General features: G+C 52.5%; 1 protein-coding gene across 1 annotated transcript in view; it reads left to right on the top strand.

Moving 5' to 3' along the window:
• Positions 1-19,780, top strand: part of APOLTP (apolipoprotein lipid transfer particle homolog) — a 152,373-nt gene that overhangs the window by 26,199 nt on the left and 106,394 nt on the right. Inside the window, exons 11-23 of the mRNA XM_088017372.1 lie at positions 81-266; positions 399-551; positions 1,972-2,116; positions 4,184-4,342; positions 4,877-5,001; positions 8,049-8,240; positions 10,913-11,068; positions 11,708-11,892; positions 12,845-13,027; positions 14,444-14,535; positions 15,707-15,870; positions 17,828-17,987; positions 18,112-18,191. Coding sequence (XP_087873498.1) covers positions 81-266; positions 399-551; positions 1,972-2,116; positions 4,184-4,342; positions 4,877-5,001; positions 8,049-8,240; positions 10,913-11,068; positions 11,708-11,892; positions 12,845-13,027; positions 14,444-14,535; positions 15,707-15,870; positions 17,828-17,987; positions 18,112-18,191 — 1,980 coding nt within the window. The remainder of the gene's footprint in view (positions 1-80; positions 267-398; positions 552-1,971; positions 2,117-4,183; positions 4,343-4,876; positions 5,002-8,048; positions 8,241-10,912; positions 11,069-11,707; positions 11,893-12,844; positions 13,028-14,443; positions 14,536-15,706; positions 15,871-17,827; positions 17,988-18,111; positions 18,192-19,780) is intronic.

Genomic DNA, 19,780 nt, shown 5'->3' with positions numbered 1-19,780 from the left:
CCCATCTGTACGTGGCTAGGCCTGTGAAGGACCACTCACCAGCCTTCTCGGCTCGGGTGGGGGCCGGTTTCTGTCCCCAGCCACTCCTGCAGACCTCGGGGGCCAGCCCCAGTGCCTTCCTTGGTATCTCGGCCCTGGTGCACAACCTCTGTGCCTCCCTGGATGGGCCCTGTGGACACCTGCCTGGTGTCAGCTCCCTCGTGAGGATCCTGGGAGAGGCCTTGGGTGCCAACTGCACCTTCCAGGAGCCGTCGGACGCTGAGCAGGTGAGGACAAGCGGCATCCCGGGCACAGCCCCTTGGTGGGGCCTGAACCACGCAGGGGAGCCCTAGGCTGTGCGGGTGGGTGGGGCGAGCACCCCCACCAGGCCTCAAGGCCCCACCGCCATCTCGTTTCAGCTCCAGCTCGTGCTGAAGGCGATTGGCAACGCAGGCCTGGCGGTCACAGCTCTTACCCCCACACTGAGCACCTGTGCGTCCCAGAGGAGCTGCCCCCCTGAGGTCCGGCTGGGGGCCATCCAGGCCTTCCGGAGGGTCCCCTGCTCTGCAGACGTGAGCTCCTAAGTGTTATCAGCTGGGGTGATGATGGGGCAGCAGTGGGTCTTGAACCACCATTTGTTAATTCCCCTCTGTTTGGTCATTCATTGATCATGTGTTTACTGAGCACCTGCTATGTGCTGGGCCCTGGTCTGAATAAGTGTCCAGGGCTCTGTCCTCATGGAGCCTGTGCCTGGTGGGAGGCAGATGCTTGTCCAATAAACACACAAATAAGTATGATTATAGGCCATACAGAAGCCATCCTGTGCTGCAAACCCCCTTGTTCAGGGGGCGGCAAGCTCTGGACCACGGGCCCCATCCTCGCTTGCTGCCGGCTCATCTGTGTGTTGTCTCGGGCTGCTGTCTTGCTCTTGCTGCAGAGTTGAGCAGTGGCAGGAGAGACCGTGTGGCCCACAAAGCCAGAAAAATTTACCATCTGTCCCTTCGCCAAAAAGTTTGCTGACTCTTGGACCAGTAGCTCCCCTCTCGTTGTGAGTCAAAGCCGAAGTCTTCACAGTGACTGAGCAGGGCCTATGTGTTCTGACCACGGGCCAGATTGCACCCTGTGGCTTCATCTCCTACATCCCTCACCCCCTACTGCTCCCCAGCCACACCAGTCTGCCTCTTGTTCCTCAAACACTCCAGGCCCACTTCTGCCACAGGCCCTTTGGCATGTGCTGTTCTCCCTTCCTGGGATGCTCTTCCCCTGGACATCCCCAGGCTTCGCTTCTTCATTTCCTATAGGTCTTTGTTTAAAACCCACTTTCACTGTGGCGTCCTCCTTGGCTATTTCACCTCAAATTGTTTCCCCACTTAATTTTTCCCTCTTTAGTACTTAGCACCTCATGTGTTCTATATTTCACATCTTCCCCTTGTTTGCTGTCAGTCTTCCTGCACTAGAACATAAGCTTCAGGGGGCTCCCGTCACCTAGCACCCAGCTCCTTGCTGGGCACATAGTACATGCTCAGTAAATATTTCTGTAAGAGTGGATGGGTGGGTGGCTGTGCTATGAAGGAAACCAGGGCACAGGGTGAGGGAGGTGGCTTGCTTCGGGAGGGGCCAGGGTAAGCCAAGCACTTTAGGAAATATCTCCTATGTGTCAGGCATAGAGCTGTTTTTATAAATTTTTATTGGAATGCAGCCATACCCATCTCTTTACCTTTTGTTACCTGTGGAAATTGGCGAGCCTCTGGACTGGGGCTGAGGGAGGGTTGGCTTAGCGGAGGGGGCCCTACCACCTCCCACAACCGGCCCGAAGGTGAGCGTATCGGGCAGGCCTCCTGCAGTGGAGACTTTGTGACTTTGTGAGAGCTGGGACCAGGCAGCAGGGCCGCCCGCTGGAGCCAGAGCAGCTCGGGGGATGTCGTGCTCCTGGGCAGAGGCGGGTGGTGGTAGATGGGCCCCAGGTGATGGCCTTCGCTCTGCTCAAGCCAGCGATCCACGCTCTCCCGTCTGTACCAAAACCCTGAGGAGGATGCTGAGATCCGCATCAACGCCTACCTGGCCCTGATGAGATGCCCTGGCGAGGAGGTGTTTGCGCAGGTGCGGTGGACCCAGGCAGCTGAGCGGTCCACCCAGGGTGAGCAGTGGAAGCTGGGGGAGGGGGTCCTGGGGCTGGGCCAGAGTCTCCTGGTGGGTGTAGGGGTTTGGGAGCATGCTCCTCCTCCGCCCCTCGGGTGCTCTCCTAACTGCTTCCTGTTCTCCTTTTCTTGCCACACCACCTGGCCAAGTGGCCTTCTATGCCCCCACCTCACATGTATGGCAGTCAGACAACCTTGGACAAGTTGCTCGTCCTCTCTGGTCCTCCGGTTCCTCATCTCTAAAAAGGGATGGGAGTCACTGGCTTCCCTTGTAGCTCTGGCCAGTTCATGACCTAGTACCTGGAAGGGAGACCTGAGACTGAGGAGGGATGGTATCTGCGAATCTCAGATCACTTCTGGGGTCAGAGAGGTTCCTTTAAACAGGGGCCTCTGGCCATAGTTCCTAAACCTAAAAGTGAAACTTCAAAAAACAAGTTCAGCTGATTTTCAGAAATCTTTTCCATGATGGTCAGTGAGTTGAGTGCCTGGAGCCCGACAGCCTGGGTTCAAATCCAAGCTCAGTCACTTCCTACCTGCGTGCCTTTGGACAAGTTACTAAACCTTTCTGAGCCTCTGTTTCTACATCTGTGAAGTGGGGACGATAATACTACCTCCCTCATAGAGGGAGCATAAACTGAGTCAAAACACAAAGACTTTTAGAACACTTTAAGTGCTGTATGTGTGGCCGTTTAAAGTTTCAAAGCAGACAGTAAAGTAGAAATGGAAAATTAAAGCCTACCTTCTTCTTCCCTTGGCCCTCAAGTCCCATTTCCTGAAGGCATTCACTGTGAACAGTTCTCTTCTATATCCCAACAGAACTTGGAGTGTATGGTCGAGTATGCCCATGTATCTCCTAAACAGTAGCAACTCAGGATCGTGTTATACTTGCTGTTGTGTTCCTTGCTTTTTGCCTTTGGTGTTGCCGGGGGCTCTTTCCACATCAGGGCATGTGGACTCTTATCCCTGCTTCATGATACCCTATTAGGAGCTTGCACCATAATCCATTTTACCAGTCCCCACTGATGGGCATTTTGGTCATTTCTGGGTTTTTGCCAAGAGAAACAACCAGCAAAATGAACCTCTCTGCACATCCATCTTTGGGACCTTGTGCTAATCCAGCCATAGAATAATTTCCCAGAGGACAGATAGCCAAGTTACAGGATGTACACATTTAAAAGTCTGTGATACTGCTGAATTACCTTCTAAAGAAATGGTACTGCTAGAAGATGCAACTGTTTGTTGGCAGTTTCAGGGATGGGATGAGACATGTGTGGGTTGGGGGGAGAGGCCACCGAGCCAAGCCCCATCACCAGGGGATCAGCCAAAGGGCTCTGCCTCGATGGAGGCCCTGGGGAACCAAGCCTGTGTGTTACCCAATGGGAACAAAAGCCAGACCCCACTCTGTTCCTTGGTGGCTTGTTCTAGAAGCTCCCTGGTGGGCTTTCTGAGAGCCTGGCACAACCAAGAGGATTCAGGGTTCACAGTTAGACTCTAATATCCCTTGTTGGACTCTCCCATTACTGCTCTTATTTGATTTTTACTCCTCCAGAGAGCCGGAGAAGGTCCCCATCACGAATTGCAGGTCATCCCTTTCCCAACGCTGAAAGATACTCAGTTCTTTGGCTTCCTCTTGACTTGACTGCACAAACAGCCCTGGGAGATGGGCTGCTATTTCATTTTGCAAATGAGGAAACTAAGCCTCAGGGAGGGAGAGTAACAAGCCTGAGGTCACATAGCTTATGAGTGGTGCAACTGAGATCCAGACTGGGGTCTGACTGTCAAGCCAGAGCTTTTCCCACAATGCCTCCTTTTCCCTTCAGGAAGGCATGTCAGAATGCTGTGCTCGGGCCAGATTTCCAAGTTCCATTAAGGCACTGCTGTTTGCCACTATTTCTGGAAAGAAAACATGGATAACTAAGCTCCTGGGAAGCCCCTGGCATGTGGAAATAGCAGGACTCAGGATAGGGGATCGGGGGGCTCTTTTCTCTGGGCTGTGCCAGCTCCAGGTTCATCCTTCCCCTCCCTCCTCTTCCTTCCCTTCCCTGGTGACCGTGGTGGGGCTCCAGTGGGCTCCTTTGTGTGGAGTCACCTGATGCAGCTGCTGGAGACCAGTGACCCCCTGAAGCGAGCTCTCCAGGAGGCCCTCCCTGAGGACATCCTGAGTCGGAAGTTCCAGCCGGAGGCCTGGAAACACTCGTCCTATTCTGATGTCACGTTCCGCTCAGGTATGACCATCCTGGGCAGCCACTCTCCTGCTCTGGGGCCACAAAGCCCTGGGGACCTGGGAACTCTAACCCTCGAGGACGCGTGGATCAAAGACTCTCTTTCCCAAATGTCATCTCTTTATATGTAAATTGGCATTGATTCTGTTGCCTGCCTATGAATTGGAGAGCTTCTTCCCCTGTGTTACAAGGAGATTAGCACCAAGCTGAGGCTGTTCTCTTCCTTATCACAGTGAAACAGAGCATTGAGAAGGCCCCTGTTCTAGCTTAGGCACCTAAACTACCTCAGCAGCTCCGGGGGTCTGGGGGCCGAGAGGGGGTGCTCTGGCTGCCCCCTCTCTGCGTGTCAGCAGGTGTGGGTATATTTGTGACCCTTCTGGCCTTTCCTATGCCCTTGGTGAGGCTTAAGGCTGAGGCACGTGTCCTGTTGGAGAGCACGCACCACATCTTGCGCTGTCTCAGACTATGGCACCTCAGTGGCCAGACCCTGCTCTGTGAGGGGTGGGGAGTGTACTGATCCTCTCTCTCTCCTCCTAGTGTCTGGCAGCCTGGGAGCCAACCTGGAGGGGACCCTTCTCTTTTCTCCAGCCTCCTTTCTCCCCTGTTCTGCCACGACTAACCTGACCATCCACGCCCTAGGTCATGCCTTCAACCTCCTGGAGGTAAGGGGAGGGGGCTGCTCTAGTCTCTTGGAGCCTCTTCTAGACTCGGGGCCAGAAATGATCCCATCCACCCATCTTTCCATGTATCACCTCTTGTCTGTATTGATCCACTCCTCCATCTTGTACCCCCAGCTCCTTCCATCCATCTACCCACACAGACATCCATCTATCTCTCTTATCTCATTCATCTCTGTAACTTCCCACTCATCTCTCCAACCTACCCATCCGTTCACCTAGTCTCTCAGTCAGCCAGCCACCCACCCAGCCATACAGCTACATATCCCTCTACCTTCACGCATCATCCATCCCTCCCTCTCACCCATCCATTTATGTAGCCTCCCACCCATTTCTCCATCAGCCTCTCACCCCTACATCTATTCCTCTGTTCTTCTAGTCATCCACACACAATGCTATGTACCCGCCCACTCACGCATCTATCTGCATATCCACCTCATATACATCTATACAGCTGTCAGTCCATCCATCCCCACTTCCTTCCTTCCTTCCTTCCTTCCTTCCTTCCTTCCTTCCTTCCTTCCTTCCTTCCTTCCATCCATCCATCCATCCACCCACCCATCCATATATCCACATTTATCTACCCACCCACCTATCATCCATTGCACAAATATCTGTTTCTAACCTGACATGTGCCATGTGCTGTGCTGGGCTCTGAGAATATGACAATCAACCAGAGAGACGTGATCTCTGCTCAGAGAGGTAGACAGATAAAAAATTAGTAAACCCATGGATAAAATAATGGCAACTTTAAGTATTGTGTTCAGGAAGGTGAAGTTTGAGCTGCGACCTGAAGGAGCATGAGCAGCCTGGTGAAGAGCTGGGGTCAGAGCCTTCCAGGCAGGGGCACAAGAATGTGCAAAGGTCCTGAGACAAGAAAGGACTTGATGTGTCAAAAGAGCAGAAGTAAACCAGGGAGTGAGAAGTAAGATGGGAGGGCAGAGAGAAGCAGGGGCACATCATGGAAGGGTTTAAAGCTGGAGAGTGATGTGACATGATTTGAACATTCTGACTGTTGTGTGGAGAATGGATTGTGGGGTGCAGCAACAGAAGAGGGAATATCTGTGAGGTCCTATGTCCAGCAAACTTAAGAGTAGTGGGTTACCTTGGCGCCCTTCCATCTCCTTCCCCCAGGCCCCTGTGGCTTGTCCAAGAGAGGGTGCTCTGTGCCCTGTTCCGAGCCCTTCTAATTTATGGAGAACAGGGAGCTTATCCAAACATTGCCATCTGGGTGCCTGGTGGTTTCTGTACAAATGCTCTTGGAGATATCTGGGAGGAATGATGGAAAGCACAATAGATGGAAAGAAGGGAAGGTGGCTGGAAGGATAAAAAGGATGGATGGACGGATGGACGGATGGATGGATAGACGGATGGATGGATGGACGGACGGACGGATGGATGGATTGGCAGAGAGATGGATGGATGGACGGATGGATGGATGGATGGACGGACGGATAGATGGATGGATGGACGGACGGATGGATGGATGGACGGACGGATAGATGGATGGATGGATGGATGGATGGATGGATGGATGGATGGGAAGGATCAAAGAGTGACTGAAAAGATGCCTGGATGGATGGGCAGATGGAAGGAAGGAGGGACAGAAAGGACTCATTCATTCATCCAGTTGAGAACCAACCAGGCCAGGTGTATTATTCAGGGTTCCCCAGAGAAAGAGAACCAGTAACATGTATTATATCTAGAAAGAGATTTATTGTAAGGAATTGGCTCACATGATTATGGAGACTGACAGGTTCCAAGATCTGTGGTCAGCAAGCTGGAGACCAGGAAAGCTGATGGTATAGTGTTAGTCTGAGTCTGAAGGCCTGAGAGCCGATTGTATAGTTTCAGTCTGAGGTCTGAGACCTGGAAAGAGCTGACATTTCAGTTTAGGCTGAAGGCAGGAAAAAAGGTGATGTCCCAGCTCAGAGACAGTCAGGAGGAATTACCCTGTGGTCGGGGAAGAGTCTGCCTTTTGTTTGATCCGTGCCTTCGACTGATTGGGTGTGGCCCACCTACATTATGGAGGGCACTCTGCTTGACTCAGTTTATTGATTTAAATGTTAGGGGCGCCTGGGTGGCTCAGACGGTTGAGTGTCTGCCTTCAGCTCAGGTCGCGATCCTGGGGTCTTGGGATGGAGCCCCACGTTGTGCTCCCTGCTGAGCAGGGAGCCAGCTTCTCCCTCTCCCTCTGCCTGCCACTCCCCCTGCTTGTACTCTCTCTCTCTGTCTAATTAAAAAAAAACCTTGAATGTTAAATTCAGGGGTGTCAGGGTCGCTCAGTCAGTTAAGCATCAAACTCTTGGTTTTGGCTCAGGTCGTGAACTCACAGTTGTGGGATTGAGCCCTGCATCAGGCTCTGTGCTCAGCACGGAGTCTGCTTAAGATTCTCTCTCCCTTTCCCCCACACCCTTCCCCTGCGCTCGCTCTCTCTTTCTAAAATAAATAAATCTAAAAAAAAATGTTAAATTCATCCAGAAACACGCACAGAAACACCCACAAATATGTGTGATGAAATATCTCAGCACCCCTCAGCCCAGTCAAATCAACACAAAATGACCCATCATCCAGGCCTTCCGCATGCCTAGTGAGTGAAACATGGGTCCCTGCTCTCGGGGAGCTCAGGATCTTGCAAGGGAGACACACAGATTATAGCATCTGAGTGTGACCTAGAAGTTTTGTGCTGGACTCTCAGAGGAAGGAGTGATAGATTTGGCCTGGGGGTGGGGAATGTGGGAAGGGAGTGATGTGGGAATTCAGGGAAGACTTCCCAGAGGTGGTGACATGTGAACCAGGCCCTAAAGAATCAGTAAGGATTTTTGCTGTGCAACATTTGCCCAGCAAATGTGGAACTTGATGATTTGAAAAGGTGGTGCCCTTTTGTTTGGGCTTAGGTGGACCCTGGGGAGCCCAGAGTACCCTGCCCAAGCCTGCTACCCCCTCCCCCCACTTTGAGTCCCCAGCTCTGCAGCTTTGGATCACCCATGGGAACGAGCTGCTCCTCAGTGAGCCCTGGCTTTTCTTCCCAGCTTGGCCTCCGGCTGGAAAATGCAGAGAAAATCGTCCACAGGCTCTTTGGTGGGAAGTCATTCTGGGCGCAGGAAGAGGAGAGAGAGGCCCAGCCAGAGAAATCCCCAGAGCCAGAACCACCCACACCACAGGCAGCCAATCCTGACTGTCCAGGAGAAAGGTCCGGAAAGATGAGAGACCTGCAGCAGAAGGTAAGAGGGGGGATACCTGCACCCACCCTGCTCCCACCCCTCACCAGCCTGAGCTTTTGGCCTGAGGACTCAGGCATCGATCAGCTCTGACCCTGCCCGCCCTCCCTCCCCCCAGCGCTCACAGAAACAAGTAGCTGGTCCAGAGCTGAGTAGTTACCTGCCTTATGGTGAGAACGTATTGATCAAAGCATCACAGATAATTAGAAAAGCGTCCAAGTGCTAAGTGCATTTCCACCAACAGAACGCCTCCTTATAATCAATGCCCAGACCGCTACCAGCACCCCAGAGGCCCCCTGCCCCTCCCTCTTCTAGTCTACCCACCCCAACCAAGGATGATCACTAATCTGCCTCCTCTCTGCACGGATTAGTTCTACTTTGTAAAAATCAGCTTTGCAGAGGTATGGTCTACTTTTAATAAGCAGTGTGTGTTTAAAGTATACAGTTTGATAAGTTTGGACATTTGTACGCACATTTATAATGATGAGCAACCACCACTTCTAGCTAATTCTAGAACATTCTCAACACCCCAAAGGAGACCCCATCCCCATTAACAGTCAGTCCCCATCCAGTCCTCCTCCAGCCCCTGGCAACCACTAATCTGCTTTGGGTCTCTATGGATTGACCTGTCATTTCATATAAATGGAATCAGACAACACGTGACCTGTTGTGTCCGGCGTCTCTCACCGAGCATGATGTTTTGAGACTCATCCGTGTAGCACGGATCGGTCCTCCATCCCTCTTGAGGACTGACTGACATTCCATGGTATGGACAGACTCCATTGCATTTATCCACTCACCTGCTGATGGACATTCGGGTTGTTTCCACCTTTTGGCGACTGGGAATGATGCTGCTCGTGTCATTTTGTGCGTGCGTGTCTGGCTTCTTTGGCTTAAATTTTGTTGGTGAGATCCATCTGTGTGGCTGTCCATATTCCTGCTTTGTTCACGCTCCCTGCTATGCAGCGTTCCATGGTACGAACATACCAGAATTTCTTTACCCATCCTACTTTTCGTGGACTTTTGGATAATTTCCAGTATCTGGCTTATTACAGGTAGTCCTATGAATATTCTTGCACATGTCTTTGGATGAAGGCATGCACGTGTTTCGGCTGGGCATATGCTCAGGAATGGAGTTAGTGGGTTGTGGGGTGCTTGAATATCCATTTTGTGGGTGGGGAGTTCTATCTTACGTGATTATTCTCCCCTTGATGGACGTTTAGGTTGTTGGCACCCTTTTACTCTTGTAAGAAGTCATTGCTATGTACATCTGAGGGGGATCGAGGACAGAGGCGGGGCATTTGCTGACGGGTTCACACCTTTACCCATCATCAGGTGTGAACCCATAGGGCCCAAGGACATAAAGATGGTCAGGACACAGTCTGTGCCCTTAAAGCCTCTTGGGCTGGAGCTGGGGCTGGCAAGCAACGAGAATGAGGTGGTGGGCAGGGTCTGAAGACTTTTTTTTAGAATCTGTGTCCTTTTTGTCTGTTACTTTCACACCTGGAATGGAGAGTCCTATCCCAAGATATATTTAGCACAAACACAGTGATAGTGGTAACAGTGCTTGGCCTCAGTGTTGGAGGGGCGATAGGGAGCCGTGAGGACTGTGGCCAGTGGGAAATGCATGTGGCAGCCACCGTCCAGCTCTGGTTTCTTATTGCCCCTTGTGGTGGTGGTAGGGGAGGCAGGCCAGTACTTCTCTTTTTCGAGAAGCAAAACTGGATTTTATACGTAGTCACCTAAGTTTTAAACATTGGAAACGAATTCAAATTTTATTTTATATATATATTTTTAAAGATTTTTTTATTGGACAGCGAGAGACACAGCGAGAGAGGGAACACAAGCGGGGGGAGCTCGATCCCAGGACCCTGGGACCATGACCCGAGCAGAAGGCAGACGCTTAATGAACTGAGCCACCCAGGTGCCCAGAAATTCAAATTTTAAAAAATATGCACTGTGAGGGACTCCTGGGTGGCTCAGTCAGTGGAGTCATCTGCCTTCGCCTTGGCTTCTGATCTTGGGGTCCTGGGGTCGAGCCCTGTGTTGGGCTCCCCATTCAGTGGGGAGTCTGCCTCTCCCTCTACCCCTCCCCACTGCTCGTGCTCTCTCTGTCTCTCCAATAAATAAACAAAATCTTTAAAAATACGCACCGTGAAAAATATGAAGAAGGACAAATGGTCACAGACCAGAAGAGACAGGAGAGACAGGACACGTTAATGCAGTGTGGTCCCTGGATTGGATCCTGGAACAGAGGGAGAATTGGAATGGGAAAACGTGAAATCTGAATGTCTGGAATTTTGTTAATAGTACATGTCCTTGCTGGCTTCTTTGCTTTCCCTGCGCCCTGGCCAGGAAAGACACTGCCGAAAGAGACAGAGCGAGGGGCGTATGGGAGCTCTCTGTACCATCTTTGCAACTTTTCTGTAAATCTAAGATTATTCCCAAAAAAGATGATGAGAACACGCACACCCATACACGCTGCCCTGGGCATTTGGGCAGTACCATGCAGACGAAAGAAAACACATCCGTGGATTCCGCCTGAGAGCCATGAGTTTTGCAAGCCATGTTCCGGACACCAAAAGCCCTTGACCTTGCCTTTCTGCTCCCCTGGGCCCCCACCTGTGTCCAGGCACCAGACCTGCTCCTGGTCACCGGTCTGGGCTCTCCCTCAGGTGGCCCGGAGGCGCGCAGAGTGGCGGGCCCTGCGGTGTGAGCTGAGCGCGAAGGTGTTTGGGCACGAGCTGAGCTTCGTGAACTGTGGGGTCGTGGGGAGCCACATGACACGCCAGTCCTTGAACCTGGCCGAGCTGTCAGTCAAGCTCCTGAAGGTAACTCAGGCTGGGCTCGGCCCCTCCCCGCCCTGCTGGCCCCGTTTTTTCCTTTGATGTTTTGGGGGGAAAGTACTAAGGAACGTTTCAGACTTAAGACCATGGTATTTTGAGCCAGGCTGCCCAAGTTCAACCCGCGGCTCCACTTCTTACCTCCTTGGGAGCATTAACTTGTCATGGCCTCTGTTTGTGCATCTGTGAAATGGGCATGCTAGCATAACAATAATGGTAGCAATAAAAGCAGCTACTTCATGGGGCTGTTGTGTTAAATGAGCTATGCAGTAAAAATGCAACAAAGCCTTTAAAATGCACCTGGCACGTACTCAGTGCTCTGCATTGTGCGCAAGGCCCACATTCCTCCTTACCTGACTCACCTTGGGTCCCTGACCTCTGACCCTTTTCCGCAGTAAACTGCCTGGGTTTAACTCCACTCTACCTGTTTCTACCTACGTAGGTTTGGCCAGGTGATGTCCTCTGTTTGTGGGCTCTGTTTTCTTGTCTGGAAACAGGGCATAATGATGCTTTTCCTTCCTCTCCCACCACCCCGGTGTGAAGATCAGATAAGGTTGTGTGTGCTCAGTGTGCGCCTAGCCCACGCCAGGGGCTGTCACCTGCGTCATGACAGTTCTCTGGCCGCAGGGGCAGGAGGTACAGGTGACCCGGAGGCTGAACCTGGCGGTGCAAGAGCTCACCTTTCCCACCATATCCGGCCTTCCAGCCCGGCTGACCCTCAATGTCTCGGCCGCCATCAGCGTCCGAGTCCGAGGGACTGCCGACTTCCAGCAGCATCTGGATTTCTCTGTGCATGGCTACATCAAGCCCAGGTAGCTGGCTGGCTTCTTGGAGCTGGAGGAGGGAGGTGGGTGGGCGGGGGCCTCCCCCTACAGAGGGCCGCAGGGAGCTGGGCCATCGGCCTGAGCTGGAGGGGATTCCTGCTCTGCCGACCATCCATGGTACCATGGTACCATCCATCCTTTGTTTTTTGTGCCAAGAGACTGTGAGGAAATGCTGGGCAGCTGTGCCCACTTGACAGGTGAGAAGACTGAGGCTCAGTGAGGTGACATCATGTGCCCAAGATGCACAGCAGTGCCAGGCAGCCGGGACTCTAGTGTCCTGCCATGAGCCTCGCTTCCCTCTGTTCCACTCGGCCTCCGGGGGAGAGGAGGAGGGAAGGAGGGAGGACCATTTAAGATGAACGGGCTGTGACTCCTTCAAACACACAGAACTACCGATGAGGCAGACACTCCTCGTATTCCCACTGATGGTTGAGAAAACAGGCTCCAGGCAGGTGCACTGCGGGTCCAGGCCACCCACCTTGGGCAGAGTGGGTTCAGGGCTCCATCTGATTCTGGAGCGGGTCTGGGGCCTGCTGGGTGACTGTCCCCCACTCAGTTGGCCAGGCTGTAGTTTCTGGGTTCGATGTGGGGAGGGTGGGCATCCTGTGCTGGCTGCTCTTTGGCACGAAGATCCCGGCTGGGGCTCAGGCAGCCCCCGGTCCCAGCCCTGCTGCGCCCATCCCAGCCAGGGGACCTGGGCAGGTGGTTTCGCCGCTCCCAGCCTGTGTCTGCGTCTGTGAAGTTCAGGCCGATGATGGCGAGGTCCGGATGGACCAGATGGCGTGGCTGGTGCACTGGAGGGCGTGGTCCGCGGTGACTCAGGACTGGCCCAGGCCTGCGGAGAACAGCCGGGAGCGGCCGGGGCAGTGAACACAGGGGTGTCGTGTGTGCGGCCGCCCGGGGCCTGCAGGCTGCAGCCAGCGCGTGGCTCTCCCCTCAGTGCCCTGCTCCAGATCTCGGCACAGATGGGCACGATGGGCGCCCTGGGGCAGGCCGGGCTGAGGTGGGTGACCGGCGTCCGTGGCACCGCCAGCCTGGATGGTGGGATCCACGTGAGGAAGGGCCGGGACCTCAAGGTGCATCTCAACACTCCCGAGGAGGCCGTGGAGCTGCTCAGCTTCAGGTGGGCATCCTGCACACGTGAGAGGGAGCCGGTGCGTGCGTGCGTGTGCAAGCGAGGGCAAGGGTGGGTGTGGCCCGAGGGCTTGTGCACGTGTCTGTGAGTGTGTATATCTGTGAGCACGTGTGCATGATCACCCATGTGTGAGCGTGAGCTTGTGTATGAGTGTACGTGACCATGTGTGTCTGTGGGGGGTATGAGTGTGTTGCACATGCCTGTGTGCGCGTGAGGGTGTATCTGTGAGTCTGTATGTGACTATGTGTGTCTGTGGGCATGTTCATGAGAGTGGAGTGTGCCTGTCCGATCATGTGTGTGTGAGTGTGTGCCCGTGTCAGTGAATAGGGTGTATCTGTGCATATAAGTGTGTATTTGTGTGTCAGTGGGGGAGTGTCTGTGACGGGGACTATGGGGTGGCTGAGAGGTGGAGGGGGGACCTCCCATATTCCTCAGCTCTTTACAGGGGTCCCTCTTGGTTGTTCCCAGCCTCCCAGAGAGGTGAGCGTTGGAGAATGAGTTATTTCAGATGAAATAGGAGTGAAGCCAGGCTGCCCTCAGTCACACCTGCTTTGTCTCTGTTGTCCCACCCTAGCCAGGGGCACTCTGTCCTCTTGCTGTCCTCTAGGACCTTCTCCCAGCAGCAGCCCATGGGGTCCTTTAAAATATCAAGTCATGGGGCGTCTGGGTGGCTCAGTCGTTAAGCGTCTGCCTTCGGCTCAGGTCATGATCCCAGGATCCTGGGATCAAGCCCCGCATCGGGCTCCCTGCTCAGCAGGGGGCCTGCTTCTCCCTCTCCCACTCCCCCTGCTTGTGTTCCCTCTCTCGCTGTGTCTCTCTCTGTCAAATAAATAAATAAAATCTTTAAAAAAATATCAAGTCATGTCACTCCCTGCCCCTACCACCTCTTTAAAACCCTCTACTTGTTTCTAGGATAACCCAGGTCTTTGTGATTGTCCTTCCTCATAGGGGTCCTGCCTACCTCTCACCTGTTTCCTTCCACTACCTCCTGCCCTTCACTCGCTCCCTCTCCCTCCACCCTAACCCCTTGAACCGCCCTTCTTTTTGTTCTCCTAAAGAGGCCACTTTATTCCCACCACAGGACCTTTGCACCTGCTGTTCCCTCTGTCTAGAATGCTGGTTCCTTCTTATCCTTTGAGTCTCTGCTCATGTGTTACCCTCTGCGGAGAACCCCCCCCCCCCCAGCTAGAGGAGGCCTTGCCCTGTCCCCAAGACAGACCCTATGCGAACCCCATTCAGGTTTGTCGTGGCACTTGTCACCAAGTGCTGTGGGTGAATTCCCCAAAGGCCCGTCCTTTTCGTGGTGGAATTCACCCCAGCTCCAAACTGTGGCAGCTCAAGCCATATTTGTCCAGTGAATCAATGAAAATGACTTGTCTGGGACATTCCTCTTTCCCCACCCAGCTCTAAGCTGTATCTCGTCACCGGGGATGATGTGAGGAGCTTCAGGAATGTCCACCACCCTTCTGAGGCCCAATCCTGTACTGACAAGAAAGGTAGGCTGTGGGGTCTTTGTCTTTGCTGTCCCAGGTTGGGCGTCTGGGAGCCGAGGGGAGCAGTGCCAGCTCCAGATGCTGGGGTTGCTCTTCTGCCCTAAAAGTATTTATATCCCTTAATTCTTTGATTCTGCTTCTAGCACTCTACCCTATGAAAATAAACCAAAATCCTTTTAAAATGCACTATGCACAAAGATGTTCACTGCATCGTTATTTACAAGGGCACAGTCCTAGGTGAATGGCTCACTACATGAGCTTGCAACAGGTTGTTACATTTTCAGATGGTTGGAAAGTCATCAAAGAATATTTCATATGTGAAAAATTTGTGAAATTGATGTTACAGTGGCCAGAAATAAAGTTTTATTGGCACATGGTCACGCCCATTTGTTTACCTAACATCTTTGCCCGCTCTCGTCAGTCAGCAGCAGAGCTGAGTGGTTATGATGGATCCTGTGATTAGGGAAGCCTCAGATTATCTACTGTCTGGCCACGGATAGAAAAAAATTCTCCAGCTTCTAGTTTAGTGAACCCCCTGAGATATCCTGTAACTTTAAAACCCCATGATGAAGGAGATATTTTGATAACACTAGAAAATTCTTTGATGGTAACATCGGGGGAAAGGCAACAAAATTGACACGAGATTGGGAAGGAAATACACCAAACCGTGGTGGATCTTGCGGGTCATTGTTTTTGAGTAAGGTCGGGGAGGGGCCGCTCTCAATGAATGGACTCCTTTAGGCGGGGCACTGTCCTAAACACATCGGGCGTGTCAGTCCTCGCAGCTACACCATGAGGCAGGAACTGTTACCTGTCCCAGTTTACAGATGAGCAGCACTGAGGCACAGAGATGTTAAGCAATCTGCCCAAGGTCACACAGCTGGCAAATGGCAGAGCTGGAATTTGGATCCAGAGGTGGGTTTACCTACCCCACCCCCCCAGGGGCCATTTGGCCATGTGTGGAGACATTTGGGTTCTCCTGACTGTTGTTGGGGTGGCTACTGACCTGCAGTGAGTGGAGAAGAGTGGCTCACCATCCTATAGGACGGCTCCCACCGCAAAGCCTTATCCAGCCCAGAATGTCAGTGGTTGAGGGACTCTGGTCCACACTCTTCCTGCCTGGAATTCTCTGGCTCTCTGCTGACCAGAGCTGCCTGTCCCGCTTTCTCCACAGCGTCCCACACCTGGGGCTGGCGGCTATGTACAGAAGTCACCTGGCCGGCAGCTGGTCAGCCCTTCCTGCTCTCAGTGCCTGTGTTCCTGGCTGTCACATTGACGAAGCAGGACCGGGGCCTCCGACAGTATCTGCTGGAAGCTGCCTATACCTTCCATTCCTGGGTAGGCCCTGTGGGACGGCCCCTTCTTTCCCAGCCAAGATGTGGGTCTCCCTAGGTCTTCTACTCCGGCATCAGCCTCATACGGACGTGGGGCTCCTCTCTGGAGCTCTTGGGCTGGGTGGGTCCTGCTGTGGTCTCCTTCCTGCCTCAGGACCCTTGCACATGCACATCCTCTGGCTCTGGCTCTGTGACTTCTTAACTCTGAATCAGTCTTCAAATCTCAGTTCGGGGGTCTGCTGCTCAGGGAAGCCTGCCTTGATTATCCCAAAGTGGTCATGTTCTTTTGTTCCTTGCTCTAATAGGACCATGTTTTTTCCCTTTAGATCACTTTCATGTGTTTTGGTTTGGTTTTGTTTTGTTTTAGAGCAGGAGAGAGAGAAGGGGTGGGGGCAGAGGGAGAGAATCTTAACCAGGCTTCATGCCCAGCATGGAGCCCGATGCAGGGCTCAATCTCACAACCCTGAGATCCTGACCTGAGCTGAAATTAAGAGTCAGACGCTTAACCGACTGAACCACCTAGGAGCCCTGATCACTCTTATGTTTGTTACTTAAAGCTGCTTGACTACTATCAGTCTTCCCTCCTGGTCACTCAAATTCCCAGGAAGAGCTTTAGCGCCTGTGTTTCTCACTCCTGTGTCCTCAGCATCTGGCCCAGAACGGGCATTCGACACCCTCCTATCTGATCTCCCAGTTTCTGCTCCTCTCCTTGCCATCTGTTGTCCCCCAGCAGCCAGACAGGTCTTCCTAAATCCTAAAAGGATTTTGTCCCTCCTCTGCTCAGAGTTCTCCGGTGGCTTCTATCACTCTGAGTAGGAGCCGGACACCCTGACCTGCTGGGCTGTCCTCCCCATCTCCTGATTCTTTATGAGGCTTACTGCTCTCCACACACTGATGTCTTTTTTTTTTTTTAATGCCAAGCACATTGCTGCCCCAGGACCTTTGCACTGGCTGTTTCCTCTGCCTGGAACACTTTCTTAGACACACCCTTGGCTCTCTCTCACCTCCTTCGCTTTCTGAAATACCACCTTCTCAGAGGCAGCCTTCCGTGACTACCCTCTCTGACCCCTTACTCTCACTGAGTTTATTAGCAGAGTGCCCGTCCCCAGGTGCTGTGCTATCTACAGTTGTGTCTGGTGGTCCTGTGCTTCCCCTCTAGAATGTAGGTGCCATGAGGGTTCACATATTTGTGCATCTAATGCTCAGTCACACTCCCCGTGCCCACAGCTAGCCTCGCACAGAGTAGTAAACCTTTCCTGGTGGTGTAAGAATGCTCATCAATGCAGGGTCTTAAAGGTGGCTTGTGTCTTACGCTGTGTTTTCCTTGAAGCGGACCTGAGGTAAGGATTTGGGTAAAAGTGATTGGTTAAGGAAAGTCTCCAGGAGGACCCAGTATAAGAGGGTGGAGAAGTTAGGATAAGGAAGGGGAAGAACTGAGTTGGGGGGGGTGATGTGAAGTGGCAACCTCTGCCTGATCCCGGGGAGGGTGGTGGCCCTGGAGCATGGGTTACGTCTCAGAGTGTGGTCCCCTTGAGGCTGAGGAGCTGGGCTAGCTTTTACTCTTGTGAAACAGAGAGGAGGGCAATGTTCTGGAGGCCCAGGTGCCACCAGCAAAGCATGCAAAGGCTGATACATAGGCACGCAGAGCTGACTAAGGGATCCGAGGGGGTCTCTGCAGGGTGCCCGTGATGCATGCCATGCCTTGCATCTCCCCAGGCTATTTGCCGGACAAAACGAGACCCTGTAGATGTGGTCCTGAGTTGTCCTGCAGGGCTTTGCTCTTCTCCAGGTACTGCCTGAGATCTCCAAACTCCCGGTTTGGTTCTTGTTTTGTGAGGCCAAGGAGGAGCCGAAGACCTCATGCTTTTGAATGGTGGGGCTGAGGGTCTTCTCCTGGGAAGAGGGAGAACCTTTGGAGCTGGATGAGGTTCTCAAGACTGAGAAGTCTGCTCTGTTTTCAGAAGGACAGCTGGCTCCCTCAGGAAGCTTCGGTTCACCTCTTCATGGGCACCCCCAAGTCAGAGGTGCCCAGGGATGTCGGGGTGGATGTCAGGTACAGCTTGCCCCAGGGGAAGTTCCGGCTCAAGCTTCTGCATCCCAGGAAGAAAATGCAGCTGGATGGTAACGAATGTTCCCTTCACGGTCGCTGGGGCTCAGAGATAAGAAACCTGGTGGGAGGTCGTCCCCTGGGGAAGATAGGGGCAGAGGTTAAACCCTGGTCCTTAACTCTTGTTTTGTTCCCCAGGAAAGATGGAGACTCTCCAGAGTGCCCGGGTGGGTCACCTGGAGCTGATACTGGATGACAGGGACGTCTACTACATTAAGGTTTGTTGCACATCCTCAGGCCTCTTGTGTTGGCACCTGCCACCTTCCAGCCTCTTCTGGCCTCCGTCCCACGTTCCCTGCTTAAAATAGTCAACATCACCACGGCTGTGTTAGTGGTTCTTACCCTTCCTCCTACTGTAACATTTGTGACCTCTTGGTGCTCAGAAACGTGTAGAGAAGGAAAACGTGGGCTCGAACCTCACTACCATTTAGGTGAAAAATTGACGATATTAGTAATACAGGAGCATGCAGTGGAAACGGGCAAGTTAAAGCACGGTACTCCCCGATTTTCCAAAAGAAATGGCTGTGTATGTCCCACGCAATCTGTGTTAGTGCCTCGGGGCTGCTCTAACAGAGTACCCCAAATTGGGTGGCTGAAACACCAGAAATTTCTCTTGCACAGCCCTGGAGGCCAGAAGTCCCAAATCAAGGTGTTGGCAGGGGTGGTTCCTTGGGAGGCAGGGAGGGAGACACTGTTGTGTGCCTCGGGCGTTCCTTGGCCTCTAGCATCTTTTCCCTATGTCTTCACATTGTCTTCCTCTTTCTGGGTCCAAATTGCCTGTTTCTTTAAGGACACCAGTCATACTGGACCAGGACCCACCCTCACGACCTTGTCTTTTTTTATTTTTAGATTTTTTATTTATTTATTTGACAGAGAGAGCGAGCGAGAGCGGGAACACAAGCAGGGGGAGTGGGAGAGGGAGAAGCAGGCTTCCCGCCGAGCAGGGAGCCCGACGCGGGGCTCGATCCCAGGACCCTGGGATCATGACCTGAGCCGAAGGCAGGCGCTTTACGACTGAGCCACCCAGGTGCCCCCACAACCTTGTCTTAACTTGATCATTTGCAAAGACCCTATTTCCAAATAAGGTCCCATTCATAGATACTAGGGGTTAGGTCTCCAACATCTTTTGAGGGGACATGATTCAACCCATAATACTATAGATTTGACATACCTTTTACTCTTGAGTTTTGTTTTTTGTGTGTATTTGTTTTACACGAAAAGATCACAACCTTTTCTTTGTTGGCACTTTTTCCCCTACTTGAAAATCTACCCTGACAAACTTTTTGTGACAGCACAAATTGCGAATACCATTTAAATTTTATTGCGTTAAAAAAAAAAAGTGATACGTTTAAATAATTCAAAGTTCAAAGGATATGAGAAGGTATAGAACTGAGTGTCCCACCCGAATGGTAGTGCACGTGGCTATTTAAATAAATAAGGATTAAAGAGAAACACGCCGTTCCCCAGTGGCACTAACCACTTGCCAAGAACGTTTCCATCCTTGCAGAAAGTTCTGTTGGTCAGCACGGGTCTAGAATTGAAAACTCTCCCCAGAGCCAACCACTGTTAGGTTTTAGTGTGTGTGACTCTTCTCAGAGACACATTCTTAGCAGTGGAATTCCCAGAGCAAAGGGCACATGCATTTTTCTCTTAGAAGATACTTTTGAAGGTTCTTCACCAGGGGTCCCTGGATGGGACTCAGCGGGGCCGTTGAGGTCCCTGCAATCGTGCGCAAGTTTTGCATCTGTCTGTCCGCCCTGCTGGAGAGAGGCTTCAGACTTCCCATCTGATGCTCAACCTGGTCTGG

This window comes from Eumetopias jubatus, unplaced genomic scaffold, assembly GCF_037043125.1.
Source record: "Eumetopias jubatus isolate StellerSeaLion01/CBP00866 unplaced genomic scaffold, mEumJub1_p1.0 scaffold_12, whole genome shotgun sequence".
Taxonomy (NCBI): domain Eukaryota; kingdom Metazoa; phylum Chordata; class Mammalia; order Carnivora; family Otariidae; genus Eumetopias; species Eumetopias jubatus.
The sequence above is the reverse complement of the archived record's forward strand: the minus strand, read 5'-3'. Positions and strand labels throughout refer to the sequence as shown.